The sequence below is a fragment of the Phyllobates terribilis genome, unplaced genomic scaffold (genome assembly GCF_046119375.1).
Source record: "Phyllobates terribilis strain yellow unplaced genomic scaffold, ASM4611937v1 Scaffold_5__5_contigs__length_657084704, whole genome shotgun sequence".
Lineage (NCBI taxonomy): Eukaryota > Metazoa > Chordata > Amphibia > Anura > Dendrobatidae > Phyllobates > Phyllobates terribilis.
The window spans coordinates 486,833,878-486,860,343 of NW_027362765.1; the positions used below are offsets into that span (position 1 = coordinate 486,833,878).

At 40.3% G+C, this 26,466-nt stretch overlaps 1 protein-coding gene across 1 annotated transcript in view; it reads left to right on the plus strand.

Annotated features, from left to right (window-relative positions):
- The window catches only part of PTEN (phosphatase and tensin homolog), a 54,503-nt gene that overhangs the window by 14,690 nt on the left and 13,347 nt on the right, over nt 1-26,466 (plus strand). Inside the window, exons 2-8 of the mRNA XM_073685514.1 lie at nt 2,400-2,484; nt 9,720-9,764; nt 13,412-13,455; nt 14,390-14,625; nt 14,883-15,024; nt 18,059-18,225; nt 26,124-26,351. Coding sequence (XP_073541615.1) covers nt 2,400-2,484; nt 9,720-9,764; nt 13,412-13,455; nt 14,390-14,625; nt 14,883-15,024; nt 18,059-18,225; nt 26,124-26,351 — 947 coding nt within the window. The remainder of the gene's footprint in view (nt 1-2,399; nt 2,485-9,719; nt 9,765-13,411; nt 13,456-14,389; nt 14,626-14,882; nt 15,025-18,058; nt 18,226-26,123; nt 26,352-26,466) is intronic.

Below are 26,466 nucleotides of genomic sequence, written 5' to 3' on the forward strand. Positions count from 1 at the left end.
CCTTCATCAGAAGCTCAAAGTAGTAGGACTGCTGTATTAGCTAAAAGGATCCTGGCAGTGGATACATGCTATCTAAACCACAGGCAGCATGTAGCAGACACGGACTATGATTTCACAGGTGACTAGGTGAAAAGATTGGTTCCTGCCAATGACTGACAGGTCCCTCCCTATACACGCACACAATCTAGGTCCATCTCTCAAGGGGAGCAGACTGGGACAAGCTGCCAGAGACCGACATTCTCGACTATTAACGTGGGGCTTGTCTCCCTATTGATTTTAAGGTGGTTTTTTTTGGTTAGTTTTTTACTGAGATGGTGCTTCGTTTCAGAGTCAAACATACTTTGCTGAAATCACACAGCCAGTGCTTGATGCATGTTGCCTATGGATCGGTCAGCATGTATCAGCTGTCAGGTTCCCTTTAATGCATTGCACCTGATTGTTTGGCAACTTGCGGCATTCTTGTGTCCATATCAATACTCTATTTCAGCACACTATAGAAATAGCATCATGATCACCTTTTCAGCACACTATAAAAATATCATGGTCACCAATTGTCTAATATTTATATCTTTTTAATCGTTCATTCTTTTTAAAAGATTTTTTTTCCAGTACATATTGCAGAAAGTGTTTGGTTACACATTTGGTTAATAAATGTGGCTTAGTAGCTGGGTGGTCTAAGCTGCCAAGTTAGTGGTCACCGTACACTTGTATGCATGTAATGTGTTTAGACATTTATGAAATATCCACACCAAGCCGTGTTTGGTTCTATGCTGCCATTAAAAGTATATAAAAAGCTGTGCATGCGCAGCCACCTCTCCATTCACTGCACCCATGAGATTGGGTGGGGACGCCTTTTTAGAGTTTGACAGCTGTTATTTCTAATGACTCCTTCAGAAACTGGTGTATGTACATTGTATTCAATGGGGTGGAGAAGGCAGAGGATCTGAACATGCCCGATCCTTCTCGCACACCTCAGTTTCCCTGTGGCCTAGAGTAGCCTATATGTGGCTGCGGTTTCTCTCTCCTAGAAATCAGCACATTAACTACTTTCATTATTGCAGGAATAGAAACCATACTGTCTGCATGAGTTTTTATTTTTAATGCTGCACTGGCCCCCAAGTGATGCGTTCTAAATGCAAGAAGTGAGGGGGTCTGGGGCAGCACTCCGGTTTGGAGAGAAAACATTGTTATCCAACAAAGAAATGCAATGTTTATGGCTACATCTTGGCCGCCTTTGAAAGGCTAAGAAAAGCCAGATTCTAGTGCTGCTATGTCTTCTTATGACATGTCTGACTTAGTGTGAAGAACTAGAAAAGAAAATATATCCCTGAAACACACGATCTACCAGGACATCGTTCTTCGTGTGCGGACGTCTTCCATTTGCTTAAACAATGATTCCTCCTCCAAGAGAAGGAACCAGACACACCAGGCAAAGCAGACCCCCCGATCTTGTGTCGTGGGGTCTGGCTCTCAGCCTGCCTTTATTAGAGGAGCAAGTTACTGACTGTTATGCCTGATAGAGAGACTTGGGCCACGGCTTCACTATCAGTATTTTTTCTCAGGAGTGGGTGATAAATGCAGAGTTGGTGACTTGTTTCTATTATACCTTTTCTCTGATTGTGTCTCACCTGGTTTTGGCTCTCACTCCTGAGAAAAAAAATATTGACTGAATACTGATAGTGGGACCGTGGCCTAAGAAAGGGGCTGAATGTCAGGCTAACAAACTGGCATTGAAAGCCAGTCCCCCTCATCACATGTCAATTCAGATCCCCACCCTCGCTATGACTTTTGGAATGAGCAGAGCAGACTGACCCGCCAGGGTAGGTCAGGGATAACCTTGTATTTTTGGAAGTACCCTTTAAAGTCCCAGTCAATCAGCATGACCCTGCAGGTCTAATGTGCTATACATGTGTCCTGTGAAATAATATTAATATTGATGAAATAATTGGTTTTATAAGTTTTAGTAATGATGGTTTACATTTAGAACATATTTAGAGACTGGTTCTTGATCACTAATTTTTACAGGGGTTCCAGACACTTTATCATGGTAACTGTGAATGCTCGTGGTCACTGGATAGTTCTATAGATTGTCTTGGAAAATTTTGGATGGTTGAATTTTGGTCTAATAGTGGGTTTGGCCAAAATGGACCCATCTAATTGCACCTTAATTTATTGACTTTTGATGTATATAGGACTTTTGGGGCCATTATAGTCAAGTAGGTTTGTAAAGTCTGAATAGGTCCAACCTTTAAATAAAAAGTCTGCAGATTTATTAATCTCTGCATATGTGAGACGTGTTGAATAGTTGAAGCTTGATATGAACTGAGGCATTAGTAATATGCGCCGTTATCTAAAGTCTAATACTATGCTGTGCGCTTTCCTTAACGTTTCTTTCTTAGATATTTATCCTAACATAATTGCCATGGGGTTTCCGGCAGAAAGACTTGAAGGTGTATACAGAAACAATATAGACGATGTTGTAAGGTAAGTTGCTTTCTTATATTTTGCGAGTGAGCGGGTCAATTGATGGATTACTTTACTTGCTAATAGTTACCCATTTGTCTTAGGCCTAAGGTGATGTTTTTTTTACAAGGTACGGTATACCTCTTGCCATGTTTCACATGCTTTTTTTTCAGTCTCGATGATTTTTCTTATGGCCATCCGAATGGCTGCAAGTGAACTAGATGTGACCCAGATTGCATTGTCTAAACAGCTTCCTTCATTTTCTAACAGGATGTGTAGCTACACAAAGGCACCAAAATGCCATCCATGGTAAATCGCGTCATTAGACTGGTGGTTCCTGTATGCCTTTGTTCTGTTTAGAATCAAATCAGGTCTCGTTTGAGGCAGGAGGTCACTATTGTAAATCTGTGGTCACGTTTATACAGCCGCATACTGGAAACTCTGCTTCATGAAAGCTTTATATATCCGGGTTGTTCAGCTCAATGTTTAGGCTCTGGAAGCTTTTCAGTTTTTCTTTTCCTTTTCTCTCTTCCAGTGCTTTAGGAAAAAAAAAATTGTGTATGTGCTCAAAAGTGTAATTTATTTTGTGGCCTTCAGTGATGACACTAAATTTAGACATAGATGAGAAAAAGATTAAAAAAATGCAGTTGGCAAAAAGCTCTTTCATGGTACCTTCTCGCAGCACTTATCGCATCTGATGCCAAAAAATCTTCTGCGTGCCATAAACTGAGTCCAAATCCACAGTGCCTGTCATTTTTTTAGCTATGGATTTTCTCTGAAACAAGTGGATGAGATTCTTGTAAAGCATCCACTATGCTGGTTCTGTAATATAAAGTGGGTATCCGGTTTTAAAAATCCAGACAAAAGATCTGCTATGTATATGGCCCCTATACACATACTTTTGAAGGAAAAAAGGCTTGTCAGGTTGCAGGATACTTTTGTAGCTGATCTGGATAAAATAGAGGGGACCTAAATGAGGCTGTTGGAGATACTGGATCGCCCAGGCCCCAGTTTAACAATGTTACTGCTCCATCAAGAAAAAAAGTTCTAGTATACAACAAAAAAAATGTCCTCATGATATTGGCATCTAGTAGATAGAAAGAATAGTGACCCTACTAACCATGAGAGGATTTATACAGATGCTCTGCAGATGCTGAAACCATTTGTTTAGCCTTATACATCAGAATTGCTTCATAGAAAATATGGCCTTATCAGCACCCATGTTTTTATTCCTACAGCAGAACACTTGATTCCAATAGATCTGATCTCGTATTATAAAGGGTTATCTAGGTAATATGATTCTTACGGTGTGATCTAGCCTCATGTATGAATGACTTCCAATACCATTTAAGGGAATCAGTCAGCAGGTTCTTGCTATGTAATCCGAGAACAGCATGATTTAGGGGCAGAGACCCTGATTCCAGTGATCTGTTACTTGCTGGACTGTGGTTCAATAAAATCAGTGTTTTGTCAGCAGGCGATTATCATTAGAGGACTAGGGACCTCGTGCCTCCTAATCAACTGGTCTGTGTAACCCCGCCCCCACTATGGATTTTGCAGCTTTCTGTCATCAGTGATGTGGCGTGGATATACACAGCTAGGCATACTGAGCTCTGCCAGATCTGCAGTAGAGAACTGATTTTTATTAAAATGACAGCATTCAGATCAGCAAGTGACACATAAAAACAAAGACCCTGATTCTGTCTATGTCATGCTTCTCTCAGATTCCATAGCAAAAACCTGCTGACAGATTCCCTTTAATACTCCTGATTCACCTACAGATCAATATTCATTCATCTTTTAAGAGAATGTGGCACCAATAGTAGGACCTAAAATACATGACCACCCTCCTTGGCTGATTAGACTTGTAAAAACAAAGTTCTATTTTTATCTTAAGCCACTTGTGGTGAAGGGTTAACACTTGTCAGGGAGTCTTCCAGGTGATGAGACATAACTGTTCAGTGTGTAGATGGGCAGAGGAGTGTCTAGACAGGAGCGGGGGAGTAGGACAACATATTTCGGCATACCTCTGCTCTGTCTGATAGGGAGGAAGTGAGGACCTTTTTAAAGGGTTGTGAAATTAACCAATTCCTTGTCTTGGGAAATGAGTGTGTTTGGTACAGAAGCCTAAACAATGCTCTTTTCTGACATTGGATCCCACTGCTGAATATACACCGGTCAGCCATAAGGTTAAAATCTAATATTGTGACCAAGACAACTGGCCTATCTAGCTATGGACTTTGAAGATGTGCTGGGGTATCTGGCACTAAGACAATAAATATTCTTTAAAGGATCTGCTACTACCACCCATCTGGGGCTGCCCATTTAATAAGAGTAGGCAGCCCCAGACTGGTGATTTTATAAATGGAAGTGTCAAGTGTTCAGGCATGCTCCTGGATCTGAAACAATGTTTAGGTAGCCGATGAGTGTTAAAGTAATATTGTCATAAATTCCAAGAATCCCTGCAGAGCATTGCACAGAGCACCACACCGGTTTCACTAACTTTCCGGCTTTGTCTTCGTATATGACTGGTAGCCACATGCCTCAATGGGTCAGAGGTTTTTTGCCAACTTACGTCACTGTTTGAAATCATTCCTGACACAAAATTTGTCTTTATCAGACATGGTTGTATGGAGCGGGCGCAGGAACGTGGCTTGCACCATACATGGCAGATGCCGGCTGTGTTATTCAGCAACCCCCTGCCTCTAAGGCAACATGTACACGTTCAGTATTTGATCATTGTATGTAAGTCAAAATCAGGCGTGGAACAATCAGAGGAAAAGTATAATAGAAACACTTCACCAATTCCTGATCTGATTTTGGCTTACAAATACTGATGTTCAGTATTTGGTCAGTATTTTACGTGTGAACGGGACCTAACAGTATTTGGATTTAGCTTCTGGTTAAACGCATGAATGCCGCTGCCTTCTCAAACTCAAGCCCCTTATTACAGGGATGAGCAATGAAATTTCACGAAGGGCCATGTGGGAGACTCGCTGTTGTGGAGGTCCGAACCAATAACTATTAAATTAATTCAGATCAATCTTGGTAGTATAATATTTTATTGCTTAATATTGACCAGAATTAACTATGTTGACTTGCTTCTATGGCATACATATTACGATAGGGCTTATTGTAATGTATATTCTTACCAGTAGCAGCTAAGATGGATGTGCCCTGACCGGCTGCGTCCTTACCATGATCTCTATTCATCTAACAGTTTGTCGATCACGGATCTGGTCTCTACTTCTGTCACAAGCATACTTTTTTTTTTTTCTCCTCTTCCCTATGTCTTGTTCTCATTCTCGCTGTCCTCTTACATGCCTTCTCCTGTTCCCTTTTGTTCTCCAGTGTTGCATATACACATGACCTGTGTCTAAGGATCAGGTCTATGTAGGTCAAGTATTTGTTTAAAAAAATCCATTTGAATCAACCTCCCTTTTCCCAATGCAGAATAGGTAAAAAAAAAAATAAGTATCTTTAGTACTGCCAAATCTTATCAATATGTATAATTATGTAGCCCATAGGGTAAAGAGAAATAGAATTGAACCACTAAAATTGCCAATTGTGATCATCGTATCCACCCTAAAAATGCAGTAAAAAGAAATGAAATCATTGTATGAACCCCAGAATGGTATCAATAAAAAATGGTAGCAAAACTCGTAAAAAAAACTCAACCTCACAAAACTCAATTGATAGAAAAATGAAGCTTTTTTTTTTAAATGAAGTTCGGATATTTTTCCCCCTTTAAATAAAAAAAAAAAACCTTGCAAGTTTGGTATTGTCAGAATGGTAGCGACTTAAAGAATCACGTTGCCTGGTCATTCTTTCTGGTCAATGAGCACCGTCTAAGCAGCACCCCCCTGCCCTCCCAAAAAACCAAAGCCCAATTCTATGGTAAAATGAATGGGCTCTTTCAAGACTCTTAATTCATCTTGTAAGAAAAAAGTTCATAGGGCTAAGTTGTAGAAAATTGAAAATTTGTGGCTCACCACACGAGAGGGAGAACAAATTATCTGTAGAGGTTAAAGGTCAGCTAGTGTTAAAAATTGACCTGTTTAAATGATGTTACTTTTCGTGTTTTTTTTGTCCCAATTTTTATTAAAAAAATTAATCTTGCAATTCTTACACTGCTTTCAAAGCACTGCTATAGCCTGAGTTTACAATAGTTTCTTTCTTGGCAGAGGCCGGACTACAATGACAGGTAACACCTCCTATACACAGCTGATAACACAAATGCTGTCACAGCTGACCCTGCGCCCCTTCTTTCTCAATCACCTCTGCATGCACTCCTTAAATGTAGATGTTTCATTACAAAAGATGGGGCTTGGACTCTGTTCATTGCGGCCAATGTACTGTATATATGTGGCTCCATGAGACTGTGTGAAAAAAACTAAATATTTTTTTTTTTTTGTAAATACATTCAACACAAACCAGATGTAAATAAGTCATTTTCTGACTGTAGTGTCCCTTTTAATGTTATGTCTGATTTGTGTATATCATATGGAGTACCAAACAGTGTATAGTTAGTATTTAATCAAATTTTACTTCCACTTCATGAAGATTTCTAGGGTTGTTTTTTTTTCTTGTGCTGTGCATTTTTGCATTACCTTTTTTTCTGTAAGGCCCCAGAGGTCTAGAGCTGGGAACCACCTCCAGTGCGGACCTGCTGGGTGTCCACATACATACACTGCCTACAATTGTCTCCTCATCTTTCAGACTTAACAGTATTAAGGTTTGGCCATAAGCCAGGCCGTACAATGACAAATAAAGGTGTAACACAGCATTGGTTACACAAGGAGCACCCATACAGCAGCGATAAGAGGCCTCCTCCTGCACTGATTGTGCTGGGCCCAGGATTCCTATACAAAGTATGCGGAAGCGATAGCTGCTGCACCATCCATCAGTCCACTCTACATATTAGGGGGCATGCAGGATTATACTGGATGTGCTGTTAAAACACCCTTTCAGCCATATTGATCATATTATTTGATTGGTGGTTGACAAATAATGATCTTCAGCCACTAAACTTAGATCTCGAGCGCGTTTAGCTCCGCATGTGTTTTCACACACGTTGGCAGTAAAGATAATGAGCTAGAGAAAAGAAGAGATCCTAATATATGAGCCGGACCCTGAGCGCTCTGATGCAGCACATGCTTCCTGATGAAGCAATGAGCTCCCAGAAAAGCCTGTTTCTGCAGACTGCACTGTCATGGAGCCAAACAGGAAGTTAGAAACAGATGCAGAGAAGGGCTGGAGTGGAAAAATGCATATTGATTTGGAGATCAAAGACCCCTCACCCATTCTTGAGATCATTAAAGTTTAAGTACAATGACTGTATTCAGTGTATATTTACTGGGAAAAGCAAAATCTTCACTACCAGTTTTCTGTGTGTGTAACCCATTAGTGAACAGCTGTGATGGCACACCGCTGGAGCACCTCAGTCCTGGCCACATTAATGCTAGTGTCCATAGAAAGGAAGCGCTTCTCTGGACATATGTATTGAGGCTTGAGAAATTTATATCTGTGAAGGTGCTCTTTATAGTGTCACACTCCCCCCAATGTCACTGAAGATTGAAGAGGCGATTATATACTGGGGCTCCCACTACATGACTTGCCCCTGCCTTGCCCCCATACATTAGCACTCAAAGCAAACAACGGGAAATCCCTGCACTGTTATTTAGTCGTGGCCAAAATTTTGAAAATGACACAATTTTGGTTCTCACAAAGTTTGCTGCTTTTTGATTTTTAGTTTTTAGTCAATATTTCTCTGGTTATTGAAGTACAATTATAATAATTTCATAAGTTTATGAATTTTTATAGAAGTACATGAAGTTTATTCAGAGACTCAGTATTTACAGTGTTCACCCTTATTTTTCAAGACTAATGCCCTTCTTCCTGGCAGCAGGATATCCGCTTCTGCTCCAAATCCTGACTGATGGCATCCCATTCTTATAATCAAAACTTTCTGTCTACCCGCTTTTTGAGGATTGACCACAGGTTCTCAATAGAATTGAGAGCTGGGGAGTTTGGGAGTTTCCTGGCCATGGAACCAAAATGTAAATGTTTTTTTGTTCTGCCACTTTTGCCTTGTGACATGATGCTGGAAAAAGCATTGTTAATCACCAGGTTGCTCCTGGATGGTTGGGAGAAGTTGCTCTTGGAGGACGTTGATACCATACCGTGTTCTTAGGCAAAATTATGGATGAGCACACTACCTTGGTTGAAAAGCAACTGCACACATGAGCACAGCAGGCAGATGTCAGCACATCTGTATGCACAGTGCGGATAGGCCAGCCTCAAAAAGTCTATGTGAAGATGAAGCCTCCGTCAGACTGTTTGGGACATCTGGAGGAATGATTGTTTGACAATAAGGTGAGCAACCACCATGAGACCATTCATGTGGGGGGGGAGGCTTTTCATCTCACAATGTGGGCTCACTCATGATTTTGCTTAGGTACTCAACCATGAATAAAGAATGGTATCTAAATGTCCTCCAGGAGCAATTAGATGCCCTTTTTTTTCTAGCATGAAATCAGTCACAAGGCTGATGTTTCTCAAATGTGTTGCGATCCAGAGTTCTAGCTTATTCCGTACCGTTTTCTTGACTTCACTGTATAAACAAGATGCAGTTTACTCCTAAGCACCCCCTAGTGGAGGCTGCAGGCAGCCAGGAATGTATTGGATTTCTAACTATATAATAAGAAATCTGCATAGAATTTTGTTAGACATATTTAGAAGGGTGGACATTCACTGGAGAACATCTTGCTTTGCCTGACATGTCTTATTTTATTAAGTACTTGAATTGCCTTTAAACGATTTTGGAGAAACTTTATCTACTGTTGTCCTGTTCCTGGATATATATGAATTATTTTAAGTTGTCTGTTACCATTCCTCTTGTCTGCCAATGAAATGCCCACAACTGGTGTAAATCTATTCATACATTTCTAAGCTCATTAACAGAGGAATTGTACACCAAAATTGCAAGTTTTTACTAAAATAGGCATGGCAGGAGAGCTGAGGGCTCACTTTTTTAGGCCCAAATTGGCTGCTCTCTTAATTTAACTTAAATTTCTGTAAATGACATTCACATATAGCAGTGTAGCAATAAGCTGCACCACAAAATAAAAGCACTAAATGTTTGGTTGTCCTAATGTCTCATCCGCTATTGCCCGCTTTAGAAGGTGTTTAATATCATGGTGCTTATTTATGAGACATTTCCTGCTGCTTACAGTCATATTTTTATTCTTTTCAAGGTTTTTGGACTCCAAACATAAAAACCATTACAAGATCTACAATCTGTAAGTATATTTTGGTGTTGCCGCCTTTTTTTTTTTTTTTAAACACCACAATTGGTAAAAGTGGCTGCCTTTCACTTTCTGTAGACCGAGTAGATGGGTATTGTTTTACAGACTTGCATGCCTGAAACAATTAGTTGGAGGGGCCTAATGGAGATTTGTGTCGCGGTGGTGGAGTGATGAGGTTAGATGGAATTTTGGCAGACGTTCATGTTACATGATCTACTTTTAAATGACTTGGATGTTTGCCCACTCCATGGCCTGTGACCACGTGTTGAATTGGGAATAAAATATATAGACAGCACATTTCAACTTGTAGACTTGTGAAGCTTGCCTGTAAATCACACGGATGATCCACCCCACCCCACTGCTTTTATGTGATCTTGATTTGGTATATCCTTTTATTAAAGGATATCTGTCGCTTGGTTTATGCTGAGGGCAGCATAATGTAAAAACAGATTCTTTTTCCAGTGCTCTGTTAATCGGCGGCAGAGCAACCCGATCGTATGAGTCCGCTCATTGATGTGTGCGCAGTATGGAGTTCCCAATATTTATGACCTGTATCTCCACCCAATCACATTGACAGACTCTTCTAGCAGCAGACTATATTGGGAGTAGAATAAAAAGAAATCTAAGGCTATGTGCCCATGATGCAGAAATGCTCTGGATTTTTCCTGAGCGTTTCTGCATCTCCCTGGCAGAAAAAACACATGCGGATTGTACATGCGTCTTTCCTGCCAGGGACATGCGGATGTGAAGCGTTCTTCACATGCATTTCCACATGCGGGTTGACAAGAGCTTTCCAAGCGATTTTAGCATCACCTGGAAAGTGCTTGACAACTTGGTCACACTATATAAATCCATGCAACCGGCATGGATTTATATAGTGTGACCAAAAGAATGGTAAAAAAAAAAATAAATAAATAAATATATATATATATATATATATATATATATATATATATATATATATATATATATATATATATATATATATATATATATATATATATATATATATATTTACCCTCTGATAGCCCCTGCTGTCTTGATTCGCTTTTTTTCCTTCCTTGCCGGCAGCTCGCGGTACACTGAAGGACGTGCTGATGTCAGCGTCGCGTGACCCGTCACATGACTATGACGTCAGCGCAGGTACTTCAGTCCATCGCTAGCTGCCGGCAAGTGAAGAAAAGGAGACCGGGGGCCGTCAGAAGGTAAATATAATCTTTTTATTTTTGTATTCTTTTTTTCACAGTTTCTATGGTACCCGGGTCCGGAGGAGAGTCTCCTCTTCTCTAGACCCGGGTACCATCCGCACATTAGAACGCATGGAATGAGCATCTACATATACAGTGATGCGTAATCCATGTTATCCAATGCAAGTCAATGGCGGCGAAAACGTAGCGCTTCCGCAAAATAATTGGTTGTGCTGCGTTTTTTTCCGCAATGATAATCCGCAGCGGAAATTTCTGCAGCATGTGCACAGCACATGCGGATTATCATTGGGGAACATGGCAGGCCTTCTACCAAGCGTTTCTGAAGCGTTTTTACGGCTGTGGAAAAGCTTAAAAAACGCATCGTGTGCACACAGCCTTACTCTGAAAATCCAACATGGCAGAACCTTCTTTCCCCTGACATTATCTGTGGGTGGTGGTCGGAGCCTGCCAATACAATACTAAAGTCTAATGTGTATGGGGGCTTTTGCTAATCTGCCTTGTCTAGGTCTTCGGCAGTATGGTAGAGCTGTCATTAACTTAATATTGATTATGACTCTGCTCATTTTGTCCCAATCTATACAGCAAAGCTTTAGACTGCTAAATGGAAAGTCTCATGAAAATAAAGGATCTTAAAATACACTAGTGTTTATAGTAAAAATTGGTTTCAATTTAAGTTTTTGGTATTTCTTTTTAAAACTGAATAAACTGCTAATAACTTTAATATTAAAGAGGAACCGATTAAAAGGGAACATGTCACATAGCATGTGCAGCCTATTATGGTGATGGAGGAGCAGAGCAGATTGATATATAGCTTTGTGAGAAACATTTCAGTATAACCTGTGTTTTATTCATTTAAATATCTGCTTATTCTGGACCTTTTAGGCATGCGGATGGTTTTATCAGTGATTGACAGCCTTCTCTGTATAAATGTGCAATCAGATAGTTGTCAGTCACTGATTATACTGTATAGTGTCACGTAAGTATTTATCAATCTGATCATTCCTTCTCCAAGATGCCTGCAGATTGGATTGCTTTCATCAATGTCAAGTTTGCTTTAAAAAGAAACCTATGTTCCCAAACGTTAATAACCTGCAGGCATGGGGTTAATAGCGTTCCAGTGCTGTCCGGCCGCCTTACTGGAAGTGCGGCTACTGGGAGAAATGAAACTCAATTCCTCCTAGGAGATGCAGGCTTTTTCTTGTGGTGATGCAGCATTTTGAGCGACAGATGTAAGCATGCCCAGACCTTTGGCCGCTTGATCCTCACAGATGTGCTGCAGAGTAAGCGGTCAGCGTCGGGGTGTGCTTACCGCTGCTGCTTGCTATATGTTCCTCATGTCACGCCTCTGCCTGAAAGACTGAGACTGCCGGGAGCAAAGTTAATTCTTTTTAATCGAAAGCACACTTTCAGTAAGGTGGCCGGACAGCATTGGAGCGCTATTAACCCTATAACTGTAAGTTAATATCATTTCGGGACATAGCCGGTTCCTTTTTAACTACTATGTCGGTAGGTTTTTTTAAATGTCAGAATTTATTAGCTATCATTAATATATGTAGTGTGTCCATTAAAATACTTACCGGTCTGTCTTCTCTGCCGTTTTCAGAGCTGTGTCGGTCCCTCCACTGCATCATGTGACCACAGCTCTTTCTTGACTCTTCACACCTCTGACCATTGTGTAATTTCTTAATGTAAGTAGGAGAGCCTAGTTCTGAGTCTCAGACTTGCATTGAGAAAGTGAATTCCGGTCCATACAAACGGTGTTGTGAGCTGGTTGGTCACATGATCCAGTAGAGGATTAGTGCAGCGCTGGAAACGGCAGAAAACTGCGAGTGGTTATTATAGCTATCAGTAAGGTAAATTTAGTGAAATGAAAAAAAAACAAACCCACTGGAAAGGTACATTACATTTGTTTATAATGTATTCTGCTTTCTGTTGTAGGAGGGGTGCGAGGCTATACAATTATAGACTTGCTTTCTATACTTCTTTAACTGTGCCTCATCTTGAGGTGCTTCAAGACATTATCTAACAACGGGCAGACATGTCGTTCATAGTCCATTTTCCAAAGCCGTCAGTCTGGAGTGTATTGTCCTGTGAAGGAGACAAGCCAATAATGACATCACAAGGCTTTTGCACTCAGAGCTGTCCAAGATCAATGGCTGAGGTCTTAATTGCATATCTCTTTAAATAATGCAGAATAATGTGCTGGACAAGAGCGCGCCTCAAATAGGAATTGGAAATAATTAGACATTCTTCTTTTGTTACTAAGTAGATTAAGTTTGCTCTACAGACTGAAATTCCTTGGTGAAGCTGAGCCTTATTTAATTTTGCTATATTGGTATTAATAAAGATGGGCTAGTTGTCTGCATGGTGCTGTGAATGAACATGTTAAGTGTCACTGTCCCTGGAGCTAACCTCTCTCTGCTTCACTTGTAGATGTGCTGAAAGACATTATGATACCAACAAATTTAGCTGCAGAGGTAAGTCACAGTACAGCGCTCATGTTCTGAGATGGAAATGTGGTGGAATGGAGGAAAATAGATTGGTCACAACCAGAAAGATCAGTCAGTGTCGTCCCCCCCCCGCTAAAACAGTTTCTTGTACAACCTCTGTATTCACCGTTCACATCTTGTATGTGTGGTAAAGAGTTATGCACAACATTACTCCAGCAAAAACTTTGACTTGCGTTCGGGTCTTGCTGCAAATTTGGTGCAGATTTCACACTTACCAAGGCTAAGTATTAAATCTGCACAAGGCATTGATAAGCTGTAGGAATAAAAATCTGCTCCACGGGTCAGTTTAGGTGCAGAAAATATCTGCAATGTGTGATCCTACATGTAAATCTGTAACGTGTGAAAACTTGCATGTTTCATATCGCTTTTACGTTTTTGTTTTTCTTTTGTACTTGTGAGCACCTATATGGAAAGGCGCTATAGGTTTCTTTTTTCTTTCTGACAATTGGGTTAAAGCATCAAATCTGTAGTAACAAAGATGAGCAGTGCCAGAGTTCTAAAAAGGATATCAATAAAAAGTTTTGTATACTGATTTACTTCTCTCACTCCACAAATAAATATAAAAAAAAACAAAACAATTTGCAAGTTTGGCATCACTGTAATCGTACTGACGTATAAAATCATTTTGCCACAGGTCATTTTTATCCCACAAACAACACTGTAAAAATACCACAGAAATTGCCTGAACTGCAAGGGATTGTGTGATCTAACGAGCACTTAATTTGGGAAATTGGTGGAGGTCTAATGCGACCTCCTTTTTGTTGTGATGTCGCATAAGAAACTGAAGGTCTTAATTGTCTCATTTTCCTTCCTATCATCTTTAATGTAAATTGAGGATATATTTGTGTCATTTGCTGAGCAAAAGAATCCAGAACCCTCATACAGGTTTTTTTCTTTGCAGTTGCACAATATCCTTTTGAAGACCACAATCCACCACAGTTAGAACTAATCAAACCTTTTTGTGAAGATCTCGACCAATGGCTAAGTGAAAACGACAATGTAGCAGCAATCCACTGTAAAGCTGGCAAAGGACGCACAGGGGTAATGATTTGTGCATATTTGCTACATCGAGGCAAGTTTCTAAAGGCACAAGAAGCGTTAGATTTTTATGGAGAAGTGCGGACCCGAGACAAGAAGGTAAGTGGAATCGTGGAGGTCGTGTCTCCGGAGACTGACTTTTTCTTTAAAGAAAAAATATATATATATATATTTTTTTATAAATTAATGAATGTAAAATGTTAGATTGAGGAATTAAAATTATCCTATGGTTTTATTTAAAACAAACAGATTGTGCGCACAAGAACTAAAAGCGCAGCTCGTGCATTATAACTATACTTATAATAACTGCGAATGCTCTTCTCCAATGTGTTAACATTATCCTTTTATATATTTAGGGTGTGACAATTCCCAGCCAAAGGCGTTATGTCTATTACTACAGCTACTTGTTAAAAAATAATTTGGATTACCGACCAGTGGCACTTCTGTTTCACAAGATGATGTTTGAAACTATTCCAATGTTCAGCGGAGGAACTTGCAGTAAGTATGACTTGTCCGTCATGTTTTTTTTTCCCCCCTTACGTTTGCCTGTTCTGGTAATGGTGGACATTCTTTTAATATTTCCGGCAATGTTACTGTGGCAGAGGTTTCTTACAGGAACTGCCTGCTTGTTTGGTCTACCATAGTAATACTGGGCGGAAGCAGATTTGACTTTGACATTGTCAGCCAGTGCTGAAAGAACGTTTTGTCTCTGTCCACACCCTGCGTTTGGAATATATGCTGGAAAAAGCATCCAGCCAAGTGTATCCATTGGTCTTTGTTGGATGAATGGAGCCCTGAGGAATTTGCATTTGGCCTCTGTATGGCCAGTATACATCGATATACCTTGAAGAGCGTACTTGGTTTCACTATTCCATATGATGGTCTGGAACAAGGTGCACAGTGCTGTATGTGTCTCCCCAGTGGGGTCTATGGGTGACTTATCCCTCTGTACAGAGGCACACCTCACAGCCTTTCATCAGAGGTGTGCGTCAGTCAAAATGTGAATTAACAGACCCTAATGTGGATCTCCTAATTTTATTTCACTTTCTGCTAAGACATAACTATAGTGTATTCCTGAAAGTGAGCTGCAAACACTGTGTGTGTGTGTGTGGATTATTTCTACAATCTGCAGGAATCTGCTTCACATTCTTATTGGTGTATGATCTTTACTGTGATGGAATTTCCTTGCCCTACGCTTAAAGCTCTGACCATTTCCTGTCCCTATGACAACACTTCCTATGCTGTAGTTCGTCTTGGTGACTTTTTTTTTTTTTTCATCCGAACGCTTTTCATTGTAGTCAAAATGTAGATATTAATAACAGTAGAAAACTTGGCTAATACAATATCAATGAGAAGGTTGTACTTCTTTGTGTGGTTCTTTCCTATTTGCAACCATTATCCAGTGTATAAAGGGAGGACAATCATGTCTGACAAACTCTTCTGTTCGGACATATCTTAGTTGGCATATGATATAATAATTTTCTGTGTAGGCTGTGGCATAATCGAATAGACTATTTCTAATAGTGCTCTTGGAATCCTTGCACAAGCGGACAGTGTCATTGCGGTGATGGGATTTGATGAAATTAAAAAGCTGAAGAATCTACTTATTTGGGTGGGGGTGTCACATTTTTTTTCTATTAACTAGAGTATGCCCACAATGTGGTGTTTTTTGTTTTTTTTTTTTCTTTTTTTTTTGTCTTACAACATTGTTTCATTATTCAGGCTGTCCATATGTTAATTTTATAATGTTTCAGAATCAGAACCAATTGTGAAAGGCACAGATTGGAGATTCTAGTATTAATAAGCCCCTTTTGCTTCCACTTGGTTTTATACTTTTTTTGGTTGAAGACGTTAGACTCCTTCTGTACCATTGTCCCAATTTTGCACTCCGTTGTGGTTTTCCTCTGGCTTTTGTGCTGTGAGTTTACAGCCTCCACCCTTCCTGTTCTGAATATCTGCGGCATTTTGGTTTTGTGCACCTGAATAGTGTGTCCTAACCCAGCTCACGGCTCAGTTTTTGATAATTGATGTGCAGTGCTCATTAAGTGGTTGTCCTAAATTTCATTGTCATCCTCTAATAATTAATGCAGCCTCCGCTCTGCATTATCAGCTGTTGAATAAGAGGATGAAGTAAAGTTAAAGGGCTGCAGAATGTTTCAAAACCTTTGACTTTTATTCATTAGTTTTGATTGGTGAGCATCAGGGTCCTAAGACCCCCAGCCATCGATGGGTTGAACAGAAAGAAGCGCAGTAGAAACGCTTAGTGGATCCTTAAAGCGTGAACAAAGCAGTACAAGAACCCTTAGGCACCGCTCTTATCTGCGCTCTGTTCAGACCTAGCGCTTGCAGTGCATGATAGAAACGTTTGTTTTGTTTGTTTCTCAGTTTATCTGGCTTTTACCTGTGTTAAAAGTATATATATGCACACCTCTACTTCATGTGGACGAACCAGATGAGTTTTTCTCCCTGAAGCATCTTTTGTGTTGGTTGGGGGTGGGTGGTTAGTTTCCTAAGGATTTTTTTCGATATTTTGACTGCAATTTTTAATGTGTATCGCTGCTGCATTTTATTCCGTTTCTTTATGCCATTTTCTGGACATATAGATATAGTTTTTTTATATCTACTGTATTTTTCAGACCATAAGACGCACACAGGTTTTAGAGGTGGAAAATAGGGGAAAAAAAAGCTCCTATGGCATGCTGGGAGTTAAAGTTCCCCAAATTTGTCATGTGTTTGGCCTGAGAACTATAACACCCAGCATGTCCTTCAGATCTGTTGCCATGCTGGGAGTTCTAGTTAACCACACATTTGTCATGTGGTTGCTCCGAGGAGAACTATAACTCCCAGCATGTCCTTCAGCTCTTATGTCATGCTGGGAGTTATAGTTCACCACAGGAGTGGTACAGTGTTTAATGACATGTTCTTTTTCACTTTATACTTTACTTATCCCTTTTATATTGCTTGCCTCTCATTCTGGATAGGCAGGTAGCGGGGTCACACTGGCTGGGGCTGCAGAGGTGGCTGCTGCGGTAGCTGTGGCTGCGAAAGGGGCTGGGGCGGCGATGGAGCCGTGTTACCCAGTGGGCGACGCTTTGAATTCACTGTGGCCGCGCTAGACATCAGGAGGTGGGCGGTCTCCCATCCAGATCGTGCCTGCAGTGACCTATTAAGAGGCTGGGCCGGGGCAACACAGAACAGCACAGCGCGCAGTCATCCCAGCCCTGCTTCTTAGTAACGTCACTGCCTCACGTGATCTGGACGGGAGACCGCCCACCTCCTTGTGTCTAGCAAGACCATAGTGAATTCAAGGCGGCGCCCACTGGGTAACACGGCTCCATCGTGGCCCCCCCATATCACAAAAACAGTACATTCGGACCATAACACGCACCTTCTGCAGTATTTTATTGTGATTTTACAGCATTTGTGGCAAAATGTGTCGTTAAATCTATTAATCTGTGGCTTTATATGGCAGTTTTAAGACTTGATTTTCCATAAATTTTCTCCTTACCTTTACACTCTCTTCCTTCTGTAGATCCCCAGTTTGTCATCTACCAGCTGAAGGTTAAGATATTTACATCCCCCACAGGACCTACAAGACGCGAGGAGAAGTACATGTATTTTGATTTCCCGCAGCCTCTTCCTGTTTGTGGGGACATAAAGGTTGAGTTTTTCCACAAACAGAACAAGATGATGAAAAAGGTTTGTGAATTGTTTCTTCGGCTACTACCTAGGATAAAGTTATTTACCAAGTCCTACATTGCATGGCATGGGTTTGTTATTCTGACACTTTTACATACATAGTCTATTTCCAACCTCCTAAAGTGTTTGAAAGTGTGGTTTCTAATATTGGTGCTTTCTGCTTGTGTATTCCTGGCATTATTCTTCTGGTCCAGCTTAGGGAGACGGCAGTCACCATCCAGCTATGTTTTTTACGCTTTGTTACAGTTTCCACAGGGCAAGGCCAGATAAATGCTCAGTGTAGATGATTCCATTTTTCCCCAGAATCTTTAATCGTATAGGAAAGGCATCCTTGGGTATACTTCTTGTGGAATATTTCCTCTCGCCAATGTTGCTTAAAAGGCATTTCTGTGAATTTAAGAATAGCTTAAAGGGAACTTTTCACAAGAAAAACGCTGTTAATCTGCCGGTTGTCAACCTGCCTGCGCGCAGCCGAACTCTGCAGGGAGAAAATTTACTTTTATTCCCCGGCAGCATTCGGTTTGTCACGGGGCGGCCCTGGCGATGGTTCAGTCACCGCTGTGAGTATTGAGAGTGACGACTGTGTTGGGGCTGGCTGTCAGGCAGTGCCGGGGTGTGGTTACAGCCACCACTCTCTATACACAGTGGTGATTACATCAGCGTCGGCACCGCCCCATGACTGAAATGGCAGCGCTGCGGGGAAATAAAGTTACTTTAACACTGCAGGGATGAATGTAACTGTGGGTGCGGAGCAGGGTAATAACGCCAGTAACCTGCAGATTATCCCCGTATCTGCAGGTTGTTTTTTTTTTCGGATGACAGGTTCCCTTTAAGTTTATGATAGGCTATTATCAAGTTAATGGAGTCTGTCTCTTATCAAGTTAATGGAGTCTGTCTCTCATCACCCTCATAATTTGTGTTAAAAGTGCTGTGGTGCTGCCACAGCTTATTCACTTAGTATACACAGCACTGTACACTCTGGTCATAGGAGAAACGGCTACTACAATCAGCTATATTAACCTGATTGGGACTGAGCAGCAGCCCTGGTCACGGCCGGTACAAAATGCACTGACACAGCTCTTGCAGGAGCCCCTCGCCTCTTTATTAAGCTGAGCAGTGGGAACTCTAGGCTGTCAATGGAAAAAAAATTAATTAAAAAATATACCTTTTGGAAGAAAGAGGGAAAAATGAAGGTGCTAAAATTTAAAACTGTCTTTGTCCTTAAGAAGTTAAATCATATAGATGTTCATTTTTGTTTCTGTACACAGTGGATCTATACATGAAACCAAAAAACAGATTTTGATTGTTTAATTTGTTTTTCCTGCTTCTTTATTCATTTTATTTCATACATTGTGCCCCCACAAAGTCCTAAATGACATTTTGGGAGAGCATCTCACCATGTAAATTTTTCTTGTGGCTGGTTTATTAGCCCCAGTTTCAAAGGACAATCGGCCTCCTGGCTGCATAGCAGAGCTGACTGTGGGTTTCTTGGGACCCAGCACCATCTGCTCACTCACTACATCCATCTATCATGTGATCATCTGGTGTGGATGAAAAAGCTCCACCACTGCTTTTATTCTGTATATACAGCACTTGTTCAGTGCTTTGTATTCAGCGATAGGGAAGGCAGGTACGGTAATAAACAGTCTCTGCCTTCTCTATAGGGAGCCTAGCTGTGTCTGGTTAGACTTCCTGCTTCCGCAGCTGCACAATGTCGTGGAGTTTTTAGAACATCACTGCAGAGTAAAACATGAACCGTCCAGAAGTTTAACGTTTAGAGGTGTCCAGGAATGGTTAATAACAGCTAGTGAAATTTAAAATATATATATAGTGTCCCGGTGTTGAAGGCAGGGTTTTGTTATAACTGAAGAGCCTCCATTATATACAGCTGAGAGATGTGTATATAAAAAAAAATGGGGGGGTCAGAAAGGTAAAATACAGTTCCCAGAAAGGTAAAATACCGTTCCCACCTTCCCTTGGATTGCCCAGCTGTCATGGTGACCGCATTGCTGTGGGCAAGGACAGCAGCACACTTGAGAACTGCACCTATAAGCAGTTGTCCAGGCTTGGGGTAGAACTCTGCAGGCACTCTTTGCGCTGTCCTCACGGTCACGATTCCCCATATTTCTGGTCTGAGCAGCAGTCGCATGACTCCATGCATGGGATTTGCTTACTTTTGGTCCCGTCCTAACTGGACTTGTTCGTCTTTTCTCAATTCTTCTTTATGGAGAGAAGCTGAGCATGTCTAGTCGGCACATGGCTGCACATATGCAGATCACATTAATGGTGCCATGTAATTGCTTACTTACATTGGGAATATGGGGAATTGTGACAGCGTACTGTGAGCTGTCTGCAGACTTTTGTCCCCAGACAGGACATCCCCTTTAATACCTGCTCTCATTTTCATAGAGAGAAGTGTCTGGGATTCTGCAGATTTCTCTCCGCTTACTTTGTAGCGTCCATTGCTTTAATAAATTTAGACTTAAACTAATGCTCGACTTTTTGATTTGACAGTGTCCACATTGTCCATATGTAAAGTGCATTATCAAGATTTTGGCGTGTTTTTTAGTTACAAATCTTTCACTGGTTTTGCCATTTTGTTGTTGTAGCAGTGGTCTCTCCAGCTGTTTAGGAAACTACTGCTCTCAGCATTCCTAACAGCTGGAAAGCCACAGGGTACTGACCACCAGTCTATGACAGATCTACTTTATTTTCTCCTTGTTTTGTTTTGATTATATAATGTGAATCCAGCCACCTGGAAACCTAATTGTTGGTGTGAATTACACTTGCTTATCAGTTATATTTGGTCGTCCACACGCTAAAAACTGGATTAAATATTTACATACCACCTGCTCATAAGAACATGGAGTGACAGGGATCCAAGCCCTAGCTAAGGGCGACCTGACTCCTTACTAATTTCTTCTGATGACCTTTACTCTACAGGTCATATTAAACCACTAAAGTCAGGTATAATACATCGCTGATGTTGTGCTGGATTACATGGATTCGGTCAAAGTAGGATATAAAAGCCCAATCTTAAATTTGTCTGAAAATTACTAATTTAATGAGGACCTGTTGCCAGTGCACTGAAGTTATTCCTGCTGCTTCCTGGAGGGTTTTTTTTAAATAAAAATAAAATCCACCATACGATTCCAGAGAGACAGTTTGTTTTATTTGGTGCTAATCTTCATGGTTTTTTTCAAGCAGGGCTGTGGAGTCGGTAAGCCAAACCTCTGACTCCTCAATTTCCCTGACTCCTGACTCCACAGCCCTGCCTCACTACTGAGCCTGTACATAAAGTGCAGCACAGATTCATCTCAACTAAAAGCTCAGATCCTTAGATCAGGAACAGAACAGACATTTCTATGAAACATTTACAGCACATACTGCGTTGTACTACTGTACCAATTTATTATATATTTCTGGAGTCGGTCCATTTTATATCAACTCCGACTCCACAGCCCTGTTTATAAGGGGATGTTGCTCATAGTAAAAATGCAGAGCCGCCAAAAGACACAACCCCAGAGAATATTGGAGACACCTCTTTGGCAAAGACCATTAAGCATCGGCACTAAATATAAAGGCCCATCTCTTTAAAATGTATGGTGGATATAAAAAATAAACAAATTTAAAAATCGTTAGCTGCAGGAAATAATTGCAAAACCCGAACACTTTTTTTTAATGCTCCAAAAAAAAGTGTACTTGTAATTTTTTTTTTTTTATCCCCCATAAAACTTAATATTTTTAGTAATTTGTTGGAGCTTCTGAACATTGTGGAAGTCTGACCGATAAGGAGGTAACACTTAGCCTTTCAGACAGTTTTTATGGTTTGCCCTATGAGTGTCTTAACTAGTGATGAGCGAGTATGTTCTGTTAACCCTTTCAGCGAGTATGCTCGGGCGAGCACCGAGTAGTTACAGCTGCTCGGTGATATGGTTGAATCACTCCGTGTGCATGATTTGCGACTGTTTGACAGCTTTATTACATGTGAGGAATGTCTATTTCTTACACATTCCTCACATGTAAAAAGTTGTCAAACAGTCGCAAATCATGCACACTGAGTGATTCAAACATAACACCTGTAACTACTCGGAGCTGGGCCATTTTCCTTTATGCGTTTGTTTTTTGCTCCCCTTCTTCCCAGAGCCATAACTTTTTTTTTTTTTTTTTCGGTCAATATGGCTGTGTGAGGGCTGCTTTTTTTTTTTTTGTGTGTGAGACAGGTTGTACTTTTGGAACGACAATATTGTTTTTGCCATATGTTGTACTGAAAAATGGGGGGAAAAAAATTCCAAGTGCGATGAAATTGCAAAAAAAGTGCAATTCCACAACTTGCTTTTTTTTTTTTTACCATGTTCACTTAATGCCAGAGTTTGTTAAAAAAGAAAAAAAACTGCACCATTTTACGAGACCTGTAGCGTATCCATTTTTCGGAATGTGGGACTGGGTGAGGGCTTATTTTTTGCTTGCTTTTTTTTTTTTATCATTTTGGTCTAGATACGATGTTTTGATCGCCTGTTATTGTATTTTATTGCAATGTAAAAAAAAGAGCAATTCTGGGATTTTGATTTTTTTTCTCGTTAGGCCATTTACCGATCGGATTAATTTTTATTTATTGATTGTGCAATTCTGAACGTGGTGATACCAAATGTGTATTTTTGATTTATTTTATTTCGACTGGGGCAAAAAAAAGGTGATTTAAAAAAAAAAAAATAAATAAATAAATTATATATATATATATATCTATCTATCTATCTATCTATCTATCTATCTATCTATCTATATATATATCTCCTTTTTTCTTCTACTTTTTAAATGCTTCAATAGTCTCCATAGGAGACTTTAAGCTGTGATCTCCTGATCGCTTAGGTCACACATAGCAGGGCTCCTGCCCTGTTATGTGTAACAAAAATATTCATCTGCTATGAGCATTGACTGCTGGGAGGCTCTCATAGCCGATCGCCTATGACAACCACAGGGGACTGCAGACCCTGGGTTGTCATGTCAGCCCATCGGCGGCCTGCGATCACTCAATGGGTGGGCCTTCACCCACGGCTGTTAATGTCACATGACAGCTGATCAGATCAGCTGTCATGTGCTGGAAAAGATGCGGGCTCATTGCTGGAGCCTTCATGGAGTGCAGGGACACGACCGCTGATGTATATATACTTCATTAATCGTGAAGGGGTTAAAGAATCCATAAATGGAGTTGCCAAAATTTATCAAACCTCCAAAAATGCAAACTTTTTCTTCTAGTTCCCTTCTTTCTTTTTTGATTTGCTTCCTATTGCTATCAAAGCTGAGAAATCTAGTTCTTTTATACAGTGTCTAGCTGTAAGATGCATGGCTGCAGCAGGAGCCTCCCCCCACTCCGTTCGCAGTTGAAATAAGTATTGCTAAGCTTCGCCCTTTCCGCTAAAATGAGAGAGATGAGCGAGAAATTGATCCCTTTATTTTCTGTGCTAATTTTACAGGACTGTCTAATTTTAGTAGTAAGCAAAATGTCCTGCTTTTTTCTCTCTCCACTTTTATCATTTACGTCAAGGTTCACATTTGTACAGTGCTCTGCGCTTGACACATACGCCTGAATTGCAAAACACTGTATTCAAATGTATATGGCACAGTATCCATTCACTAAACTGAGTAAGATATAGTAAAAATGTTTTTATTTGACTATGGTTTATTAGGTGGTCTTAATGGGAGACGTATAGCTGTAGGTTTCATTAAGATTACATTCACACATCAGTGTTGTCCATTGTTTTCTTGGACAGTACACTGAGCCATAGTTTCATTGATCTGTACACACATCAGTTTTAAAAACGGATCTGTCTCTCCGGTCCATGAGGCTCAGTGCTTGTCCTATTCTCATCAGTCTTGCTGATCAGACTTGGTCTATGAGCATTAGTCTGTGGGGATCTTTGTAAAATGGGTGACACACTTAAGACAGGCTTTGTTCTTCAGACTTTCATCCATTTTTGACTGATACATTAAGAATCAGTCTATAAAAGTTCGTACAGTCTACCTGCAAAAGGAAAAAAAAACAAACCTGAAACTGCTGGGAAGACACCTGAGTGTCTATAGTGGGAGCTTTGTACCCCTCGTTCCCAAAACATATTGCTAAAATGGGATTTTAAGGGGGGGTTTAAAAGAAGACCTGGTCCAAAATATTTAGGACTATGTAGAACAGTTTTTTTACGTATTGCAGTATGCGTTGATGGGTTTTTCTTTGCCACGTACATGGATGCCCTTCGCTTTACCTCTGTAGTGATGCTTTCCTACTAAGCCCCTGCAGTGGTGGATGGATAATACACGGTACAGGCTTGTTTACATGACTGTCTTTGCCATCTGTTCCCATCTATCTGTATGTGATTTGATCCCAGCAGATGAAGGAAAAGCTTCTCTTGGATCCTTTCTTTCTTGTAACGGTTGTATAATCTGGGGAACCATTTTTTTTTTCTTTTATATCCCCCAATCAGTCAGTCTGTAACCAGAAGTTAAGCCGCTGAAGCCCTTGGTGATCAGGTATTGCGTGGAAGCTGCAGTGGCCACTATGTGAGAATTGTGCTTTTACATGGAGGTCCTGTCATAACACAAGGCTACGTGCATGAAAAAAGTTTTTTCTGGCGTATACTTTTAAGGATATGGACACCATCGCAGGAATCCTTTATGTATACTCGTTACTCTGCAGCATTTTTTCCACACCTGCCTAAGTTTCGCAAAGTAAGAATTCTTTTGAAAAATAGAAGTGTTAATAGTTTATCAGTTATCAAAATGCAAAGTGCTTAAATGAAAGGGAAATCTAAATGAAATCAGTATTTGGTGTGACCGCTGTTTGCCTTTGGAACAACATTAATTCTTCTCAGTACACCTAATGCTAATGCCAGAACTGTAGAAAAACCGACCTGGACGGCACATTGAAAGCTCACACATTAGTATAATGCCGCAAAGGCAAAAATATCTGAAACTGAACATGAGGTTCTTAGCATAACCTTCTGATCAGACTGTTGGAAACCCACTGCCAGGTCACTGTGAACCTCTCAGTGGGTCCCTAGCCTAAATGGCCTAAGGTTACGTTCACACGATTTTCAGTCTTGCGGTGTCTGTGAAAAAAACTGACATCACATGGAAAGTGCTCAGACCAATGTTATTCGCTTTGGCTTGATTGTTCAGATGTTAGTCTCTTCATACCCACCAGATGTATGCGTGTAAATGAACATGAAAATTAGAAACGTTGTAATTTTATCTAATGAGAGAAATCTGCTTCTTACTCCTTCTGAATTTATCTTTCACACTCGAGGGCTTAAATCTGTAAAATCTGTTTAGTGAAGAGCGGTTTTCAAAATGCTGTGATAGGAGATTGCTGTTTGTGCTTTTAATAATCTATGGAGAAGGGAGGATCTAGAGGCAGACAGACGTTCTGCTGCAAGTTCTCCTAAAACGACAGATACGGTTCTCCGAAGAACATTATGAGCACCAACTGTCATCTCCTATCTCAGTAATAGGAAAGTCTGTCACTGAAGACAGATTTTACCCATGAAATGAGAATTTTGAGAGTGATCTACCAGTCTATGAGAGAGTTTCTCGGATGAGAGTACACATGAATATAAGAAAGTGTAATCTATCGATTTTTGGGAGAAAGACAGTTACTTTTTAGCATAGGAACTTGTATTTAATCTTGTAAATTTTATTAACCATCGACAAAAACAAATGTCATACGGATGACCAGGCAGAGGAAAAATTGTCAGTTTGATTTTCATTTTTATATCCACTTGTGAACTTTTGCTTAATAGGTATTGTAGCTGGTCTAGAACTGTACCTAATTTGCCCAGTTCTGATTTGTTTATTTTTGCTGTTCTATAATTGTATTTTAATTGAATGTTGTTTTTTCTTTTTCGTAGGAAAAGATGTTTCATTTTTGGGTAAATACATTCTTTGTACCGGGTCCTGATGAATATTCAGAGAAAGTAGAGAACGGAACATTACTTGGCGAGCAAGAACTTGATGGTATTTACAGTACCGAACGATCAGACAATGACAAGGAATATCTCACCCTCACGTTAACAAAAAATGACTTAGATAAAGCTAACAAAGATAAGGCCAACAGATACTTCTCACCAAACTTCAAAGTAAGTTAGATTTCTTTATGATTAACTTCTTGTTGGGGTTTTCTTTCTCTTGTTAAAGTACTCCCATCAAAGTTTTATGCTTAGTATTTTGCAATCATCATATTATATAGCACTG